At 40.6% G+C, this 22211-nt stretch overlaps 1 protein-coding gene across 1 annotated transcript; it reads left to right on the forward strand.

Annotated features, from left to right (window-relative positions):
- Positions 1-98: 98 nt before the first annotated feature.
- MRPL32 (mitochondrial ribosomal protein L32) lies at positions 99-21035 on the forward strand (the record flags this gene model as incomplete). The annotated part of the gene is made up of 3 exons (XM_054564201.1): positions 99-288; positions 4531-4712; positions 20496-21035. Coding segments are annotated over 3 exons (627 nt in total), but the record flags the coding sequence as incomplete, so codon positions are not given.
- Positions 21036-22211: the final 1176 nt, after the last annotated feature.

The raw sequence follows: 22211 nt of genomic DNA on the forward strand, positions 1-22211 counted from the left end.
TCCTTTCTCTCTCCTTGATTGGAGGAGAGTCAGAGCCGCTCCAGCGGCAAGCTGGACTTTGTAGTTCTAGCCGAATTTGTCGGACTTCGCGTCTGTGAGCGTACTGGGGCAAGGGCGGGACTCACCAGCCAAGGAGGAGTGATCCTGGGAGGACAGGGAAGAGGTTGGCGGCCATGTTGATGTTGGTGGTATCTCCACGGCCCCTAGCCCGACTCTTCCGGAACTGTTGGGAGCTACTGCAACGGAAATTTCTGGAGAACAGGCCAGGTGTTCCCAGCCCTCCGTGGGGTACGTAAAAAAAGACCGGCTACAGAAGGGGTGGATGAAGTAACCCCAGGCAGCGTGGTGGGCTCAATTCAAACTCTTGCTTTTTCCCCGCGTTCGATCTACGTTAGGAAACCTTGTGAAGGACATTTACTTAGGAACAAACGACAGCTGTTTTTTTCTGCTTCCTCTTCGCAGTAAAGAAAAAAGTCCTTTGTCACATTCCTACACAGAATGGTAGCCAAGCTCACTAGTTTAGCATCTAGAGCCATCACTATCTGGATTCTTTTTATGTTTCCTCTCTAGTCCTCCCACACCGTAAAGTAATTCTTCATCTTTTGTGGTATTTGAGCTCTGTGCAGTTGAATCCAGATCCCCGTATTTACTGGCCAGGGACCTATCCCTGAGTGGGTCTGCCTGTTTATGGGTTCTTGACTTGTGTAGAGAGGATTTCGCAGCACGAGTCTAGGGGATTATGAGGATACATTTATTAAAGCTGGGGACAATGACACAAGGAAGGCCTTAGCATAGAGGAAGCAACAGGAGAGCTTTGGCTTGCCTGCCTTAACTCCCTGGGATGTCAGAAGAAAGGGGGCTTTAGGGACGGGTTCAGGGAATTAGTCTGGGACAAGCCAGCACATGCCCATTGCCTTAGAGTTTAAGAGATGTGTGCCTGTGAAGAAAGAAGCGGGCGTGGGGCGGGCAGAAAGGAAAGGAAATGGCTCTCCACAGGGAGAGCATGGGGGAGCTGTGTCCTTAGTCTTAAAGCTTTTCTCTCTTTCTTGTGGGTGGGAATCTTAGGGGATGTCTAAAGGGAGGATTTCAGTAGAATATTTATTAGTTCTCTAGACGTGTCCTTCTAGGGTCTTGGTGTCCACTGATTGGCCAGTGGCGGGGGTCTTCAGTCTTTGCAGCTGGTCCTCGTGTGGCCCACCTGATTTTGCTGCTTTTCTGGGCCTTGAGCTGAAGTACAACTGAGGCTTAGAGGTTATCTCCATAGAGGAAAGGCCAAGGGTTGCCCTGGGGGTGAGGTTCTTCCCCCCCCCCCCCCCCCCCCCAGTTTTGCGCATGCCAGGTCTTCTGCCCTGGTGATTGTCTGCAACTGGCTGTAAATTACCCCGCCATTGTGTACAGCAGTCTGTCTCAGTTTCCCTATGCCACTTGCCAAGGAATTTTCATAGCTTCTCACTATCCTGTCTCACCCTTGTTTCCCCTGGAAACATTTTAATTGGAAGCTTCTTAGATACTAAAATTGTCATTGCTTTGGTATTTACATTCTACTCCTTTTCGAAGGTGCCCCAAACATGGTAATTAACCCAGGCAGCCTGAACTGACAGCCCACTCACTATATGCCAGAAGCCTACCTGTGCTTCCTGGGAGGATTTCCAGAACAATCCCATTAGACATCCCCACCTTTTAACTGATGAAGTAGGCTGAAAAGCTCCCAAGGTTAAACACGCCTTCCGAAGTCTGTTCTGTTAAGTACCGGGCTATGCTTAGAAATACTTTTAGATATATTGAAAGGGAATACCAGTTGTTAAGTGTTAAAAAGCTTTCTATATCCTTATGATTTCCTAAAATCGAAAGAAGTATTGCAAGTATGAGGAATAGCAAGAAGAGGGTTAAGGAATCTATTTGAGTTTATAAACAATTTAGAGAAACAAAAGTGAAATGTTGGTGGTCACAAATTACTATCATACAAAGAGTGGTGAAATACTTTTGTTGTTTTTTTTTTTTTCTTCTTATAGAATGGACAGGAATCAAGGTTAAATATTATGAACTAATTGACCTGTAAATAGGGCCTGCCAACTTACAAGTGAATGACAAAGAAACTAACTCAGTTTGAATATTATAAAAAGGGGTCAGTAAGCAGTTATCTCAGTGTTGGTTAGAGTTGTATATGGACACCAGCTGGATATGGACAGTTGAATGATGGTTTTCTTTTTCTTTTCTTTTTTTTTTTTTTTTTTGCTTTGTTTTATTCAAATTATGTGCCTCAGACTTAATGTTTACCACTAAATACCAGAGGTGTTTTTCATAAGGTGAGAAACTCTTGGTAGAATTTCACGGATTCATTTCAGCAGGTGCCTCTAAGAAAAACATATTTGTGTTCTTTAAATTTGCTTTATATATGAACTTTAATATAATTTAATAGCTAAGATTTTCTGTTAAATGTCTATTGAATGTACTTTTTTTAATATATATTTTATTGCTTAGGCTATTCAAGTTTTCCCGTTTTTTTTGTCCCCTTTATTCCCCTCTGCCCTGCACACCCCCTTCCACCAGTATTCATTCCCTCCCCCACTGTTAGTCCATGTCCATGGGCCATATATATAACTTCTTTGGCTTCTACATTTCCTATACTATCCTTAACCTCTCCCTATTTTGTAGGTATTACTTATGTTTATTCCCTGTAGCTTTTCACCCATTCTTCCCCCTCCTCTTCCCCCTTCCCCTCTATCTCCATTTCTGTGATTCTGTTCCTGTTCTAGTTTGCTTAGTTCCTTGTCCTTTTTTTTTTTTTTTTTTTTTTTTTTTTTCCTTTTTAAGCCTCAGTTGTTGATAGTTGGGACTTTGTTCTCATTTTACTGTTCATAGTTTCTGGTCTTCATCCTTTTCTTAGATAAGTCCCTTTAACATTTCATGTAATTAGGGCTTGGTGATGATGAACTCCTTTAACTTGACCTTATCTGGGAAGTACTTTATCTGCCCTTCCATTCTAAATGATAGCTTTGCTGGATAAAGTAACCTTGGGTATAGGTCCTTGTCTTTCATGACTTTGGATACTTCTTGCCAGCCCCTTCTTGCCTGCAAGATTTCTTTGAGAAATTAGCTGATAGTCTTATGGGAACTCCTTTGTAGGTAGCTGTCTCCTTTTCTCTTACTGCTTTTAAGGTTGTCTCCTTATCTTTAATTTTGGGTAAGTAATTATGATGTGCCTTAGTGTGTGCTTCCTTGGGACTAACTTCTTTGGGACTCTCTGAGCCTCCTGGATCTCCTGGAAGTCTTATATCCTTCGCCAGATTGGGGAAATTCTCCTCCCTTGTTTTTTTCAAGTAAGTTTTCAATTTCTTACTCTTCCCCTTCTTCTTCTGGCACCCCTGTGATTCAGATGTTAGAACCTTTAAAGTTGTCCCAGATGTTCCTAAGCCTCTCCTCCTTTTTTTTGCATTCTTGTTTCTTCATTCTGTTTTGGTTGAATGTTTATCTCTTCCTTCTGCTCCAATCGTTGATTTGAGTTCCGATTTCCTTCCCTTTACTGTTGGTTCCCTGTGTATTTTTCTTTATTCCATTTTGCATAGCCTTCATTTTTTCCTCCATTTTGCGACCATACTCAACTATTTTTTGTGAGCATCCTGATTACCAGTCTTATGAACTGTGCATCTGATAAGTTGGCTCTCTGTTCATCGCCTAGTTCTATTTTTGGAGCTTTTATCTGTTCTTTCATCTGGACCGCATTTATTTGTCTCAGTGTGCCCGTTATATTGGAAGGGGCGGAACCTTAGGTATTATCCAGGATGGGGCAATCCAGGTTGCTGGATTGTGATGCTGTGTGTTGGGGAGGGGTCCAAGAGGGAACAATGCCACCTGCTCAGCTGTCACCAGCTTTCAGTCACTTCCCCCACTACCCACAAGCAAATCGGGCCCTTCTGGTGCTGATTCTTGGGTGGTTGGGTTTGTGTACTTCTAGACCCTGTGGGTCTCTCCAGTGAACTCTCTCCTGTGAGACTGGGAGTTTCTCCTGCTGCTGCATCCCCCATAGATTTTTACATCCAAAGGTTTTGAGGCCTACTTTTCCCGCAGTGGATCCCTGAGTTGAGAGGTCTGTCTCGCTTTCCAGCTCCTGGTTTATCCACACGCAAGTGTGGGACTACTCTGTCTTCCAGCTGCTACGTTGCCTCCCTGCCCAGTCCTCCAGCCTCTGCCTAGCCACTCCTTGTTTCTGCCTGGGCTGCCTGTCGGCGCCCCTCCTACCAGTCTGGATGAATGTTTCTTCTTTAACTCCTTGGTTGTCAGACTTTCATACAGTTCGGATTTCTGGCAGTCTGGTTGTTTTTTGTTTTTAAATTTGTTGTCCTTTTGGTTGTATGATGAGGCAGAGTGTATCTACCTATGCCTCCATCTTGGCCGGAACTCTATTGATTGTAATAGTCTAAAGTATAAATATGTATGTTTTCATACCACTGTTGATTAAGGAGAATTATATCTGTGGATAGTCATTTAGAAGCTAAAACTGACTCTGAATCTCCATATTTTATTTTGTAGAACCAGCATTAGCTGTCCAAGGTTCAACTATATTTACAGAACCAGCAAATGATACTAATGGAAGTAAGGATATTCCCATCCTTTTGGATAGTATCTTTTGGATGGCAGCACCCAAAAACAGACGCAGCATTGAAGTTAACCGGTGTAGGAGAAGAAATCCTCGGAAGCTTATTAAAGTTAAGGTAATATGTTGATTTATGTGGGTGTCCTTTTTCTCATGACTACAACTGCATATCCTCCTGGTATATTCATATAATTTATGGGTACATAATTCTCAGATTTTATATGCCTACTCTCTTCTGGCCTAAATATAAAATACAGTATTCTGAGTATGTATGTCTACTATCCTGTAGCCTAATTGGTAGGAACACAGTTAAGGAGGGAGTTTAGAGTCTGCACAGAGGACTGGGGTATGAAGAACCTAAATGACTTTTTAACTGTGAGCTGTACCAGTCCTAAGCTATGTAATTTTGAACCATATGTGAGTAAACATCTTTACTGTGGCAGAACCTCAAATTAAAGTTAGAAACAGTAGTTATATTGGATCTTGGGTTTTACTGGCCTTTACATTTTTGTTGTATTCTTCACTGTACCCAGTAAAATGCTTCAAAGGAAAAATCCTTAGATTAGTAATAAAAATAGCTAACATCTATTAAGTACCTGTGATATATCCAAGATGTGAATTATTTCATCAAATTCTAACAACAGCCCTCCAAAGTAAATAATGCTTTGATCATTTTTAGGATGAAGAAACTGATGCAAAATAATGTACCTGTGGTTACAAACTGTTAGTGGTGGAGTCAGGATTTGAGCCCTGGCAGTCTAATTTGAGCTCAAATTCTTCTCTTGCAAAGTTTCCTTTGTTCTATCTTCAGGCAGTTCCAGATCTCTACTCACTTCATTGAATACATGGATACACTCTTCATTGATCTAATAAGCAAAAAGTATTGTTGTTTATTACCTTTGATCTGCTAATTTATGGCTTTAATAGCCATGTTTAAATTACTGGAATTCCACAGAAGCAGCACAGTTCATATGAAACTCCGGAACAGAGAACTTACTGTTAAGCTTCTATGTTCACTATTAAACCAAATCCTTAGAACTTAATTAAGCCAAGAAGTATTACTGAGTTAAAGTTGGGACTAGATTTAAAATCTGGATCTGAAAAATATTTCATTAATCAAAACAACAATAATTCGTCCAATTGGGTGAGAAAATTTAAGGTTTTAGGACCTGACTGCGTGTTTATTCTGAAGGAAAAGAATGTCTCTTATCCTGTGCATTCATTGTCTTCATTGAACTGTTTTCTAATATATATAGTACATTATCCTGGGTGCATGGTTTAATTTTTAAATTTATTGGAGTGGCATTAGCTAATTAGTTTGAACTGTATAATTCTATACCCATTATCTGTATATTGCATTGTGTTTTCACCACCCCAAATCAAGTCTCCTTCCATCACCATGATTTTGGCTTCCTTTACCCTCCTCTTACTTTCCCCACCTCCCTTCCCCTCTGCTAACCATCATACTGTTGTCTGTGTCAGTGAATTGTTTGTTGCTTTCTGTTTTATATCCCACATATGAATGAAGTCATGATTATTTTTCCTGCTGACGTGTTTCTCTTAGCATGATGTTCTCAGGAGTCAAATGACAATGTTTCTTTTTTTCCTATGGCTGAGTAGTAGTCTATTGTATATGTTTACCATATCTTCTTTTCCAGTAATCCATCAAAGGGCATTTATTTTCACATTTTGGCCACCATGAAAATGCTGCAATAAACATAGGGTTATATATACATCTTTACAAATAAATGTTTTCAGAATTTTTGGGTTGATAATCCAAAAGAGGGATTGTCTGGGTCCTATGGTAGCTCGATTCTTAATTTTTTGAGGAATCTCTGTGCTGTTTTTCATAGTGATTATACCAATTTACATTTCCACTTAGCAGTGTATAAGAGCTCTTTTTTCTCCCCATCCTCTTCAACATTTGTTATTTCCTGTCTTGTTGATAATAGCCATCCTAATATGTGTGGGGTGCTCTCTCCTTGATTTGCTTTTCTCTCATCACTAGAAAAGTTGAGCATCTTTTTAAAAATCTGTTGGCCATTAGTATGTCTTATTGGGAGATGTATCTATTCAGGTCCTCTGCCCATTTATTAATTGATTATGTTTTTTGGTCAGGTGTATGAATTATTTTTATATTTTGTATATTAGCCTGTTATTGGAGATACTGTTTGCAAATGTTTTCTCCCATTCATTTGGTTGACTTTTTTGTTTTGTTGGCATTTTCTTTTGGTGTGCACAGATTTTAGTTTGATATAGTCCTACTCAATTTATTTTGGCTTTTACTTTTCTTGCCTCTGGGGTCAAATTTATAAAATCCTCTGAGACCAAGAGCCATAAGTTTAGTACCTATGCTTCTATGTATTTTACTGTTAGGTCTTATATGTAGTTCTTTGATCCATTTTGAGTGAATTTTTGTATATGGTATCAAATAGCAGTCTGTTCCTTTGCATGTGACTATCCAGTTTTCCAGCACCACTTATTGAAGAGGCTTTCTTTTCTCCATTTTACGTATTTGACTCCTTTGCCAAAAATTAGTTTCATGTATGTGTATGGGTTTATTTATGGACTCTCAATTCTATTCCATTGACCTGAGTGTTTTTTTCCCCAAGTGTTTTGATTATTACATCTTTGTAGTATAATTTGAAATCAAGGAGTGTAATACCTCTGGCTTTGTTCTTTTTCTTTCTGAATCACTTTGGCTATTTGGGATCTTTTATAGTTCTCTACATCTTTGATGATTTTTTAAAATTCTACTTCTTTTAAAAATGCCATTGGGATTTTGACAAGAATTGCATTAAATCTGTATATTGCTTTAGGTGATGTGGCCATTTTAACTGTTGATATTCCAATCCATGAACATGTACAGGCTGCATTCAACAGAGATCAGTAGTTGACAGGGTGAGAACTAGGAGCTAATCTGGGAATTCCAAAAACTACTGTGTCTGATATTTTGACGCAGGATCTTGGCGTGAAACATGTTACGGCAAAAATCATTCCGTGTCTTGTGCTACCAGAGCAGAAGGAACATCAAGCTGCAGTTGATAATGACTTGATCCAAACCTCTGTAGGAGGGGGGTGCTCCGCCCAGCAGAGTCTCCCCAAGCCACCACGGATGGAGGAAAATAAATCGTTCCAGACACTCTTAGTATGCCAGGAAAAGGGGGTGGTGATTCTCTCTAGTGGAGAATGCCCCGAGACCTCCTGAAGTGGCTTTTATTGAGAACAAAATGCATGAAGGGCTATACAGCATGTGGGCAAAGCTCATCAATCTACATCAAAAGGCTATAAATAATAAATTGAAGAAATACAGAGGTTTGTCTGAAATCAAGGTATGTCAGACAAGTTGGTGCCAGATGCTCATTCAGTTTTCGGGGCTCGGATTACTTCCTTGTGGTGAAATAAAACACCTGGTTTTTCCTTATCACCGCAGTGCAAAGCAGAGCAAGCTTCAGTGGATACAGTGCATTCTTTCATAGGGCTCCAATTCCTGATACACCACACAAAGTGGTCCCCAACAAACCACTATCAATGAACCGGATTTCCTCAAGAAGGTCATAACCAGAGATGAATTGTGGGTCTTCGGCTATGATCTGGAAACAAAGGCCCAGTCATCCCAAAGGCAGTCACCTGGTTCTCCATGCCCAAAGAAGGTACGGCAAGTATGCAGCAAGATCAAGACTATATTTATTGTGTTTTCTGATTAGGAAGGTGTTGTCCATCATGAGTATGCCCCTCCAGGCCAAACAGAAGGAGTACTCCCTTAGTGTTCTTTGTTGGTTGAGAAATACAATACAGTGAAAATGGCCTCACCTATGGGCAGCTGGGGTGATTGGCAGTTTTATCACAACAATGTGCCCGCTCTTGCATCATGGCTCATTCAGTTTTTTGGTTCCCCAACAGTCCAGATTTGGCGCCCTGCAATTTCTGGCTTTTCCCAAAACTAAAATCACCTTTGAAAGGCAAGAGATTTCAGACCATGGATGAGATTCAGGAAACTAAGATGGGGCAGCTCATGGTGATTGGGAGAACCGTGTGAGGTCCCAAGGTACCTACTTGAAAGGGTACAGAGGCGCCATTGTCCTATGTACAATGTTTCTTGTATATTGTACCTTCATTAAATGTCTATACTTTTTCTATTACATGTATGGATACTATCTGGAAAGGCCTCATGTTCTTAGGTGGTGATTTCTCTGTTATTTGGATACTTGATTATACTCTCACCTAGCCTTATAGGATTTCTGGTGAAATTCCAATCATAGTCTAATGGGATTCCTTTAGTAGGTCATAGTCTTCTTTTCCTTGCCTACCTTCAGAATTCCTTCTTTATCATTAACTTTTGACAGTTTTAATACAATGAGAAGATTTTTTTGAATTTTGATAATTAGGTGTTTTGTTATCTTGTTGAATTGAGGATCCAGTTATTTCTGTAGGTTTGGGAAGTTTTTGTCTATTATTTGTTTGACTAGGTTCTCTTTCCCTTCTCCCTCTCTTCTCCTTTTGGTATACACATTATTCTTTTATTGTTCCTTCTGATGAAGGTAGCTCACATAGAGTTCTTTTTAAAAAAATATTATTGAATTTATTGGGGTGACACTGATTCAAACAAAATTATACACGTTTCAAATTCACAGTTCTACAACATCGCATCTGCAAACAGTGACAGTTTTACTTCCTCCTTTCCAATTTGGATGCCTTTTATTTCTTTTTCAGTCTAATCACTGTGGCTAGGACTTCTAATACTGTGTTGACTAGAAGAGGTAAAAGTGGACACCATTGTCTTGTTCCTGATCTTAGTAGGAAGCTTTTAGTTTTGCCTGTTGAGGATGATGTTGGCCTCAGGTTTCTCATATATGGCCTTTATTATGATGTGGTATGCTCCCTCTGTTCTCACAATGCTGATCGGTTTTATCATAAATGGATGTAGTACCTTATCAAATGCTTTTTCCGCATCCATTAATATCATAATGTGAATTTTGTCTTTTCTTTTGTTTATGTGATGTGCTACATTTATTAAGTTGTGAATATTGAACCATCCTTGCATCCCTGGGATGAATCTCACTTGATCATGGTGGATGATCTTTTTAATGTGTTGTTGGATGTGGTTTCCCAGTATTTTGTTCAGGGCTTTCGCGTCTCTGTTCATCAGCGATACTGGCCTCTAGTTTTCTTTCTTTGTTTTGTCTTTTTCTATTTTTGGGATCAGGATGATGCTGGCTTCATAAAAAGAGTTTGGAGGTCTCCCCTCTTTTTTGGATTTTCTGGAATAGCCTGAGAAGAAAAAGGGTTAGCGCTTCCTTAAATATTTTGAAGAATTCTCCTGTGAAACCATCCAGTCTGGGGCTTTTGTGTGCCAGTATGTTTTTGATTACTTCTTTGATATCACCAGCTGTTACTGCTCTGTTTAGGCTTTCTGCTGCTTTTTCTTTCAGTCTTGGGAGATTACATTTTCCTAGGAATTTGTCCATTTCACCCTTGCTTTCAAATCTCTTGGCATGTAGTTGTTCGTAGTTATTTCTTACAATCCTTTGTACTTCTGCGGTATCAGTTGTAATCTCTCCTCCTTCATTTCTCATTTTATTTACTTTGGTCTTCTCTTTTTTTTCTTGATGAATCTGATTAAATGCTTGTCTATTTTTGTTTATCTTTTCAAAGAGACAGCCCCTGGATTTATTCATCCTTTTGAATTGTTCTTTTAGTCTCTGTGTCATTTAATTCTGCTCTGTTCTTGGTTATTTCCTTCTTTCTACTCTCTCTGGGCTTTGTTTGTTGTTGTTCCTCCAGTTCTTGTAGATGTACTGTTAGGTTGTTTATCTGAAATGTTTCTATGTGTTTTAGGTAGGCCTGTGTTGTTATGAATTTCTCTCTGAGAATTGCCTTTGCTGTGTCCCATAAGTTTTGGAGAGTTGTGTGTTCATTTTCATTTGTTTCCAGAAACTTTTGATTTCTTCCTTGATCTCATTATTAACCCGTTCATTGGTTAATAGCATGCTGTTTAGTCTCTGAGTGTCCATGTTTTTGAGTTTTTTCCTTGAGGCTGGTTTCTAGTTTCAAGCCCTTGTGGTCCGAGAAAATGCTTGATATGATTTCAATATTTGTGAATTTGTTGAGGCTTGTTTTGTGTCCTGTCGTGTGACCTATCTTTGAAAATGTTCCATGTGCATTTGAAAAGATTGTGTATTTTGCTTCTTTGGGATAAAAGGTTCTAGATATATCTAGATATAGGTAGATATAGATTAGATATAGATATAGATATAGATATATATCAGTTAAGTCCATTTGGTCTAGGACATTGCTCAGTGCTGCAATATCCTTGTTGATATTTTGTTGAGAAGATCTATCCATTTTTGACAGTGGGATGTTAAAATCCCATGGTGTACATGTGGTGCTGTCTATATCTTTCTTGAAGTCCTCCAAGATTTTCCTTATATATTTGGGTACTCCTATGTTGAGTGCATGTATATTTACCATGTTCATGTCTTCTTGATGGATTCTTCCCTTGAGTATTATGTAGTGTCCTTCAGTATTTCTTTTTATAGCTTTTGTTTTGAGGTCTGTTTTGTCTGATACAAGTATTGCTATGCTGGCTCTTTTTTCCTGTCCATTTGCTTGGAATATTTTTTTTCCAGCAATTCACTTTCAGCCTGTGTAGGTCTTTCTTCTGAGGTGAGTCTCTTGTAGGCAGCATATGTGTGGGCCGTGTTTTCTTACCCATTCAGCTACCCTGTGTCTTTTGATTGGAGAATTTAATCCATTGACATTTAAGATTATTATTGATAAGTACTTATTCTCCCCCCCTCCCCTTTTATACCTGTGTTCCTCTCTCTCGCACTCTTTTTGTTCCTCTTCTTATAGCAGTCCCTTTGTCATATTTTGCAGTGCTGGTTTGGCAGAGGTGTATTCTTTCAGGCTTCTTTTGTCTGGGACACTCCTAATTTTGCCTTCCATTTCTATTGAGGGCCTGGTTGGGTAGATTAGCCTTGGTTGCTGGTCTTTGCTTTTTCATCACTTGAAATATTTCTTGCATTCTCTTCTGGCTAATAGTGTTTCTGTTGAGAAACCAGCTGATAGCCTTATCAGAGCTCCCTTGTATGTTAGTTCTTGTTTCTTCCTTGCTGCTTTTAAGATTCTTTCTTTGTCTTTAAAACTTGGCATTTTAATTATGATGTGTCTTAGAGTAGGTCTCTTTGGGTCCATCTTGATTGGGACCCTTTGTGCTTCCTCAGTTTGGGTGGTATTTTCCCTCTCCATGTTCAGGAATTTTTCTTTCATTATTTTTTGAAACAAGGTTTCTATCCCTTGCTCCTTTTCTTCTCCTACTGGTATTCCTATGATTCAGGTGTTGTTGCATTTCACGTTGTCATGCATTTCCCTAAAAGGCATCTTCATATCTTCTGAGTCTTTATTTGTGCAGCTGGCTCTACCTGGTTATTTCTTACTACCTTGTCTCCCAGCTCATTAATTCGGCACTCTGCTTCATCCTTCGTCCTGCTTGTAATTCCTTCTAGTATACTTTTTTATTAAAGAAATTGTGTTCTTCCATTTCTTCCTGGTTCTTGTTTAAAGTTGCTGTTTCCTTTTTCATGCTGTTGTAGTTCTCATTCAGTTCCTTGTACTTGTCTGTGAGTTCCTAGAGCATCCTTGTAACCATTCTTTTGAATCCAAGATCTGATAGTTTGCTTGCCTCCATTTCATTTAGCTCTTTTCTTGGGAAGTCTTCTATTCCTTTTGATTGCAGGTTCTTTCTTCATATCCCCATTTTAGGTGAGAGTTTTTGTTTGTTGCTGTGATTCCCAATGCTCTGCTTTGCCACCTATCTTTGTAGGGTGCACTTCTGTGGTAGGAGTGCTGTGGGATCAGTGCGTGGTCTCTGATCTCCTTGTCTGGATGTTCTAGGGTTGCCTTTCTTCCATTTGTGGAGGTGTTTCATTGTACTTGGGCTTTATCTTTTGGTCTCTCTTTCATTGGTGGGTTCTCTCCTCCAGCAGGTTGACCACTTTTTATAAAAGGTGATAAAGAGGTAAGATTCTTACTGGTTGAGGGGCAAAGAATGTGATCTGACTCCTTAAAGCAGAGCGCCTGTGTGAGGTTAGATGGTGAGATATAGTGAGAGTAGGGGATAGATACTACTCTCTGGGGTAGTGTGGGAGGGGTAGCGTGGGAGAGAATAAAGTTAATCACGACAGTAACAAAGCTCAGGAAGATAGCGAAATAGACCAAGACCGGGGAAGGGTGCTGTGTGGGATTTGGAACAACAGTCACATGACAAGCAATATGTAATCTCAATAAAAAGAATTAAGAACTAAAAGACCAGCAGTAGTGTATTATTGGAATACCAGTGCAGCGACAGAAGAAAAATGAAAATGCGATATGAAAGGGAGAACAAGAAAACCAAACAAACAGAACAAAGAAAACTAAATGGAAGGTAAATTTTAAAAAATAAGATATAAAAAATAAAAGTAACTAAAAAATTGCAAATTCCAAAGGATAAAAAAGTGAAAATTTTCCCACTTGTTGGCATTAGCCTTCTGATCTCTCTCAGGATCTGTCTTTGGTCCTTGTACAGCTCCAGGTCATATTGTCTGTCTTACACTTGCAAGAAACAAAAAAGGGAAAGAAAAGCCTCCTGCTGGCTAAACTGGTCTTCCTGCATGCTGCTGGAAGAGGGGAGCTGCTCTCCTTTTTTTTTTTTTCCTTTCCTTGGGATCTGCAAGGATAGGAGCTGAGTCTGGGCTGCGGTATGCATAGGAGCCCAGCCTCCAGCTGAGCCCTCACAGCACTGCAGCCCATGCTGTCTGTATGCACCAGGCCAGCACCTTGGTGTGCAGCCCTTTGATTGGTTCATGACTTGCACCAAATGGGAGCAACTTTGCACCCCTCGTCCTCACTCTTTGCTGGCCTGGATGCTGTGCACTTGCAAAGTCTCGTCAGGGCTGTTTAGTTCCCCTATTAAATTAAGTCTCTCTGGAGAATGCTACCCCTCCCTGGTTCGTGCTGCTCCACTTTGATCAATCTATGGAGCGCCCTGATCTGGAGCAAATCTCACCCCCTCCTCCTTCTTCTCTGGCCTGGCTGCTGCGTGTGAGAGGTCCGTGCACGGTGGCTGAAAGGGTTTTCTTTTTTTGTGAGTGAATTCCCCTTGGTTGTGGGCGGTCTGTTTTGACCACTCTGTGTGGTATCAGGACTTGTTGCCCCGCACTAGCTAGGCCCCTGTCTGTAAGCCTCGCCTGGAAAACCTGGAATGCTGGGAGGTGCATGGACCAATACTAACACCAAAGGTCCCCTGGAAATATGGCCTAAAAAATACAACAAAATTACTGAAGCTTGCTCTGCTTCACACTGCCGTGATAAGGAAAAACCAGCTGTCTTCAATGCGAGGAGATAATTCCTGAGCCCCGAAAACTGTGCTATAATGAGCATCCGGCGCCAACTTGTCTGACAGACTTTGATTTAAGACAAACCTCTGTATTTCTTCAGTTTATTATCTATAGCCTTTTTGATGTAGATTGATAGACTTTGCATGCATGCTGTATACCCCTGCGCATATTGTTCTCAACTAAAGCCACTTCAAGAGAAGGGCTTGGGGCATTCTCCACTAGAGGGAATTGACACCCCCTCTCCTGGCAGGCACATTGTGTCTGGTAGTTTATTTCTTCATCCGCGGCCACTCTGTCCTACGGAGTCTCCCCAGTGACCTTTCCCAAAAATCACTGGGCTTTTCACTCAGCCCAGCTCTCTGACCAGTCCTGAAACTATTCAGGTCATGGTCGGTTGCAACCCTTCTCTTTTCCCATCTCCTGCTGTCACCAGGCCCACCTATATCTCTGATAGTGTTTCGTCTGGGGACCCCTGTTGCAGCTGCAGAAAGCTGGCTGCTGTGTGTCTTCCACTGCCTCTTTATTCCCCCCAGTGACCTCCAGCGACAAGAACTGTACTGCGCAGGTCTGTGGCTTCCCTGCTCTGGGATGGGAGGGAGCTGACAAGTTAAAATGGCTGAGCCAGCTCTCCTCCAAAGCTTCTGTGATAGCAGAGGTCCCTGGCGCAAGGCCCAGGGATCACCACAGGTGCAGAGTGCAGCAGCAGAACTGGGGATTTTTCCATCAGTGTCCAAACTCTCCAGACCCTCCTTTCTGTCCATTTTCAAATGTGCTCTGCAATTTTTGGCATCCAAATTTCAAATAAACTGTGATTTTGTTGGCTGGTCACTCAGTTCTTCAGAAAAACATCTAGGTGTCCCAGTTAGATGCACAAGCAAGAGAGTTCAGCTGCCAACTACTTCGCGGCCATCTTCCCCTTCCCTTGTCACCGTATGTCTTTTAATTGGCGCATTTAAGGCACTTAAATTTAAAGTGATTATTGATAGTTATGGATTTATTGCCATTTTATTCTTTTAACTGTGTTGCTTTGTGTTGTTTCTTCTTCTAGCAGGTCTTACAGTGTTTCTATAATATTGGTTTGCTGGTAACAAACTCTTTTAGCCTGTTCTAGCCTGGGAAGCTCTTTATTTCTCCTTCAACTTTAAATGATAGTGCTTGTTGTGTAAAGTAGTTTTGGTTGTAAGCCATCCCTTTTCGTTACTTTGAATATTTCATGTCAATCCCTCTGGCCTGAAATGTTTTTGTTGAGACATCAGCTGACAGTCTAATGGGAGCTCTATTATGGTAGGTAACTGTATTTCTCCTGTGGCTTTTATGATTCTATTTGTCTTTAAGGTAAGCTAGTTTAATTGTGATGTGTCTTATTATGGGCATCTTTGGGTCCATCTTATTTGGGACTCTCTGAACTCCTGGTGTTGTATGTCTTTTTCCTTCACCAGCTTTGGGAAGTTTTCAGTCATTCTTTCTTCAAATTGGTTCTTAATCCCTAGCTCACCCTTTCCTCCTTCTGTTGCCCCTATGATGCAGACACTGTTATGTTTCATGTTGTTTCATAGTTCCCTTAAATCATCCACTTTTTAAATTTTTTTTTTCTTTTTGCTGCTCTGACTGGGTGTTTTTTTCTACCTTGTCTTCCAAATTGCTGATTCCACTGTTTTCTTTGTTAAACCTACTGTTTATTTCCACTGTATTTTTATTCAGATATTGTATTCTTTATTTCGGATTGTTCCTTTTTTATGGTTTTCATGTTCTTTTTTTATGGTTTTCATGTTCTTTTTTATGTTGTTGAGCATACTGTAACCATGACTTTGAAGCCTGTAGATGATAATTAGCTTCCCTCCATTGCATTTAGCTGTTCGTTGTTTTTTTTGTTTGTTTTTTCCCTTCTATCATTTAGGACATACTTCATTTTCTTCCCATTTTTGTTGCCTCTTTGTGTTTGTTTCTATGTATTAGATCTGCTATGACTCCCATTTTTGTTGGGGTGGCCTTATATAATAGATGTCCTGTGAGACCTAGGGATCCTTAATTACCTGTGCTAGGTGCTCTAGGAATGTCCCTTGTGTGAGTTATGTGGTCTCTCCTGCCGTACCTGTGTCTTGATTGCTATTGGCACATTCATTTAGATGATCCAATCTTAGTCTGGCCAACTATGTTGCTCACTCCTGACCATGGTATGTGAGTTGTGGTGCCTATGCTTACCACACGAATCAGAATTTGCCTCAGCACGGTTTTTTGCCTGCTAAGATCTCTGGATATGTGCTCGTGAAGCTTCTTGGATCTTGCTCTGCTGTTTTCTGAAGCTTGCCATTGGGTGTGTTGTGTGTTTGCTCTGGGCCTCTGGAGAGACTATGGCGCAGTACAGTGTTAGGTGCTGCCTGAGACTGACCCTCAGCAACCTGTTTGGAGCTACAAGCAAGCTACAGTTTGTGCCTATACTGGGCCTGGGTGCGCACAGGAAGGACCAAGCCATGCACCAAGGCTGGCTTTTATCCACACCAGGCCTGGGTGCTGGTCAGCAAAAGTGTCAAGGTACCCCAACAAGGTCCGTTTCTGCCTACCTTCACCTGCTGGCTTCCTGTTAAGCTCAGTTATATAAGAGTCTCTGGTTGTATCCCTCAGTAGCATGTAAGGTCCACGGTGTGCAGCAGACAGTCCAGAGGGTGGGGTCATTGTTTTCCTTGAGGCTGATTCTGTTGGTGTGGGGTGGTCTACCCAAGAAAGATTGTGTCTGCAGTTTGGGAGGATAGCTCAGCACAGGGACCCTGGCAGCTGTCCCTTGAGTTCCCTCCCCAGAGCCACAGAGCCACAGACCCCAGACTTGCCTCATGCAACACTAGTTCGCTCTGCCCTCCCTCCACCAGAGCACAGGGTGAGTGACTGCAAATAAAATTTTGTCCATTTGCCTTTTAAGAGGGTGCCTGTGTCTCTGACAGACTCCTGCTTCTCCTTGGCAGACAGAAATTCTGCTGCTTTTGTCAGCCAGATATTGTGTGAGCACATCTTCCTAGATCTGGTGCTCTGGGCTGGGGAGCCTTGCTAGATCCCCCCACTCCTCAAGGGTAAACCCCTCGCAGCTGAGATATGTCTCCTGAGCTTCAGCCTCCCCCACCACCTGTGGGTGCACACCAGCCCTTTTTGTGTCTCCGCTCTTCCTGCCAGTCTTGATGTGGCTTCTTCTGTAAATCCTTGGTTATAAGACCTCTCTAGCTACTCATTTGTTTATTCAGGATGATTGTTCTCTTATTTAGTTGTAATTGCAGTTTGGTATTGGGAGGAGGTGAGGTAACTTTTATCCTGCCACCATCTTGGATTTCCAGTGCTCATAGAGTTTTTTGTTGTTGTTGTTGTTGTTTTAATTAGTTTATTTTAGCTGCATCCAAAGAGATGCCCACTGGTTTCAGAGAGAAGGGAAGGAAGGTGGAGACAGAAACACTGAGGTGAGGTAAACATCCATCCATTTTCTCTCACATTGGCCCCAACCTGGAACAGAACTGCAATCTAGGCATGTGTCCTGACTAGGAATTGAACCATGGCATTTTAGGTTACAGAACAACACTCCAACCAGCTGAGCCACACTGACCAGGGCTCACTTTCATTTTTACTCTCAAATCTCTCTTTTCCACCTGATTTCTAGATTTTTATCTTTAACATCACTAATTGTTTCCTGTACCTGGTCACCTATATTCCTTGGCTTTCTGGTTTATTTTTCATCTCCAGAATTTCTGTTTGGCTATGTTTTTATACTTTGAATCTCTTTGAGACGTTACTCCTTTTGTTCATTGATTATATTTCTGAGTTCATTAAACTCTCTTTCTGAGTTTTCATGTATTGTTGGGTTGGGGTTTTTTGTTTGTTTTGAACTTCCATCTTTCATTCTCTGTCATTTCAGGAGGGTTTTTTTTGGGGGGGGGGGTTCTGGAGTTTTTAACTTTCTTTTTAAGCCACCTTTTAACCTTGGTTATTCATTGTATTTGATTATTTCTATGCCTAGGTGATTGTGAGAATTAAGTCTGCTTTTTAAAAAAATGTTTGACTGCTCACTATTTAGTACTCACTATTGATAAGTAGAGGTCTTTTTTTTTTTTTTAAGTAGGTGTTGCTGAAACATAAGCAACAGTGGCATAGCTGCCTCCCCTCATCCTCCCAGACTTCACATTGGCCCCCAGCCGACTTCTGTAGCAGTGGAGATGTTGATGCCAGCACACTCCTCACAGCCCTGAGGACTGGAAGGGTAGAAGTTGCTCTCCCTAAGCAGCAAGCACACACTGCAATTCAACCCAGTGACAGAGGCTGCTGGGGCTTCTGGGATCCCCTTGGGGGCAGTGTTGCCTTCCCTGTGGAATATGACCTATATTTGGGGAGGTGGGCATTCCTTAGTCTAGGCACTATCCCCATGGGGAATTATGATGAGCAGCAGTTCTCTGGGCCTGTGACATCTCAGTGCTTGCCTCTTGCAACCAGATGCTTCTAGCAGTGTTGTACTGTCTGAGGTTTCCCAGGACTCCCACCAGGCTCCACTACAATGGGTGGTGGTTGGGTGGGTGGGGAGTAATCAGTTCTTGCATCATGGCCATGATGTCCTCCTAGTAATGGTGGCTCCCAGACCTTAGCTGCTATATCTCTGCCCCATCACTGGGTTAAGCCACATTATGCTCCTGCCCTTTGGAGAGATCTTTCTGTCCCTCTAGTCCTCGGGGTTGCAGAGAGTGTTCACTGTAACCTGACACCTCCACTGCTACAGCATCTGCTGCTGCCACTATAAGCTCTGGGAGGATGAGGGGAGGCAGCTAAGTGTCTGGTTTTGCTTTCTGCCTGGTAATAGCCACTGGTGGACCACAGCTTAAACACTTTTGTGTTTTGTCTCTGTTCCTTTTACAAGGTGTAGCGATAGTGTATGCTGGTTACTCGGGAGGAGTGTTATTTTACCCCTCTGTTCCGTAGAGCTCAGAGTATCTGTGCTGTAACACAACACTTACCTCTGCCACTGAGTAACTGGAGCCACAGTGAACTCTGGGCTGAATCTTTGGTACCTGTGTCTGACCTGCCTTCTTCCCTCTGCCCCTTGTTCCCTGATACACACCTACCTTCAGATATTTCAATGTGTAGATCTCTCAGATGTGCTCATCCTCTATTGCATTATTGCTGTCTAGTTTGTTGAAACTTCAAGGGGAGAGACCTAGTAGTTCTCATGCTGCCATTCTGCTCATGTCCCTCCTATTTTACATTTAAAACTTACTTTTAAGCACATCAAAAAGTCTTCTTTAAAGTTGTAATTGTCTCATTCAAGTTGAATAGACAGTATAAAAACTAAGATACATTTAAGTTATAGCAGGTAAGTTTTACATTAAGAAATAATCAGAATTAATTTATTTTTAAAAATACACCATCTACCAACTATATTTCATACAAGAATTTGAGTTTCACTGATGAATCAGGGGAAGCCAGCTTGTAATGTGTTTATCTTGTTTTTCTCAAGATAGATTGAAAGGAAAATTCTTTTTTTAATTATATACTTAGTATTGGAAGATGGGGAAATAGACTACCATTTTACATAATATGACTGCAATGTAGTTCATGTCAATGGACCTGTGTTCCAGTCCCAGTTTTTCTACTAACTCAAACTCAGTATTGTTTATCCCGTTTTCCTATTAAAATGAGGTTGGCACTTCATACCGGTCAGAATGGCCATCAACAAATCAACTAACAGCAAGTGCTGGCGAGGTTGTAGAGAAAAGGGAACCCTAGTACATTCTTGGTGGGAAGGCAGACTGGTCCAGACACTGTGGAAAACAGTATGGAATTTCCTCAGAAATCTAAATATGGAACTGCCTTCTGACCCAGCAGTTCCACTGCCAGGGTTATACCATCAGAATCCTGAAACACCAGTTCAAAAAAACCTATGCACCCCAATGTTTATAGCAGCACAATTTACAATAGCCAAGTGTTAGAAGCAACCAAAGTGCCAGTTAGTAAATGAGTAGATGAAAACACTATGGTACATTTACACAACAGAATACTATGCAGCAGAAAGAATGAAGGAGTTCCTACCCTTTGCTACAGCATGAATGGACCTGGAAAGCATTATGCTAAGTGAAATAAGCTAGGTATGAAAGACAAATACCATATGATCTCACCAAAAGTGAAACATAATCAACAAAACAAACAAGCTAGGAAAATAGAACCAGAGACATTGAAATAAAAGACAAACTGACAGTAACGAGAAGGGAAGGCAGAGAGGGATAATGTGAGAAAGAAGGGGGGGGGTATCAAGGAACATGCATAAAGGATCCATGGACAAAGTGAAAGGGGGATAGGACCGAGGGTGCAAGGTGGGGGTACATGGGGGCGGCGGGGAGGCAACTGTACATAAACAACAATAAACAAAGTGATGTTGGACTAGATGGTATATGACCTCTTGTGCATCATGAATACTCTTAAGAATACTGAAGTACAAACATCACTCCTGTTTATAATTATTTGTTCATTATTTTGCCTCTTACAACGTGTCTGTTTTTTCATAGAACAACATAGATGTTTGTCCTGAATGTGGTCACCTGAAACAGAAACATGTCCTTTGTGGCTATTGCTATGAGAAGGTATGCAAGGAAACTGCAGAAATCAGGAGACAGATGGGGAAAGAAGAAGGGGGCCCTTTTAAGGCTTCTACTGTAGAGACCATTGTGCTGTACATGGGAGAGACACCATCTGAACAAGATCGGGGCAAGAGGATCATTGAACAAGAAAAGAAGCGACCATCCTGGTTCACCCAGAATTGACATCAGAGATGTTTAAACACTATAACTTGTCATAAAACATTTCTCCTGGAAAAGAGGAAGATTCTTTGTTTTTAATGTTTTGTGCCTATTTTAAAATTATCAGCATGGCTTAACATTATTCATAAGCAGTTTTATGTGGATAATTTGAAGATATATCAAGAATAAAATCGGAAAATGTTTATGCAGAGGCTCAGTGGATTTACATGTCTTTGTATTATAAGGTTTTAAGTATACATTAAATTTTCAGGACAAAGCAATAAAATAATTTCAAATTCATACCAAAAATTATGTGTTTGGCCCTAGTTTTGTTTGCCAGTGGTTTTTCTTACACAAGAATACTTACACAAATACTTTTACATAACCTCTAGAAATAGGTTATTATTTTAATTCTGGATATTTTAAGATGGTAATTCTAGCAGTAAGAAAAGGTTTGGGTTTTATTTGTTTTTAAACTAAAATTTTCTTTGGAATTTATATGAGATATATTAATTTACTTAGATAAAAATAGTTCTTGACATTTTTCATTAAATCAAGATGACATTTAGAATTCATTAAATAGTTCATGAGGTTTGTAATTTATTGCTTTAGGAAAGACTTTTAAAAGGAGATATGAGTGAATTCAGTAGTATACAGAAAATGTGCTAAGTACATTGCCTTTGCATTCTCCTTTTAGTTTTATCATTTTTGTCTCTTTATAGCAATGGCATATATATAAATAATTGATTATACTATTACAGTTTTCCCATTTTTTTCTCCCCTTTATTCCCCTCCGCCCTGCACCCCCCCTTCCCACCAGCATGCCCCCCCCTTAGTTCATGTCCATGGGCCATACGTATTAAGTTCTTCAGCTTCTTCATTCCCTATACTATTCTTAACCTCCCCATACGTATTAAGTTCTTCAGCTTCTTCATTCCCTATACTATTCTTAACCTCCCCATCTATTTTATACCTACCAATTATGCTGCTTATTCCTTGTACCTTTTCCCCCATTCTCCCCATCCCCTCTGATCTCCATTTCTGTGAATCTCTTCCTGTTCTATTGTTTGCTGAGTTTGTTTTTTAGATTCAATTGTTGATAGTTATGAGTTTGTTGTTACTTTACTGTTCATAGTTTTTTATCTTTTCTTAGGTAAGTCCCTTTAACATTTCATATAATAAGGTCTTAGTGATGATGAACTCTTTTAACCTGACCTTATCTGGGAAGTACTCTATCTGCACTTCCATTCTAAATGATAGCTTTGAGTGTAGGTTCTTGTCTTTAATGACTTTGAATACCTCTTGCCTGCAAGATTTCTTTGAGAATTCAGCTGATAGTCTTAATGGGAACTCTTTTGTAACTGTCTCCCTTTCTCTTGCTGCTTTTAAGATTCTCTCCTTATCTTTAATCTTGGGTAATGAAATTATGATGTGCCAAGTTTTAAATTTCTTGTTATTCCTATTGTCCTTCTGGCACCCCTATGA

Source organism: Pteronotus mesoamericanus, unplaced genomic scaffold, assembly GCF_021234165.1.
Source record: "Pteronotus mesoamericanus isolate MK-2021 breed Mesoamerican mustached bat unplaced genomic scaffold, CSHL_Meso_final scaffold_85, whole genome shotgun sequence".
NCBI classification, from domain to species: Eukaryota; Metazoa; Chordata; class Mammalia; order Chiroptera; family Mormoopidae; genus Pteronotus; species Pteronotus mesoamericanus.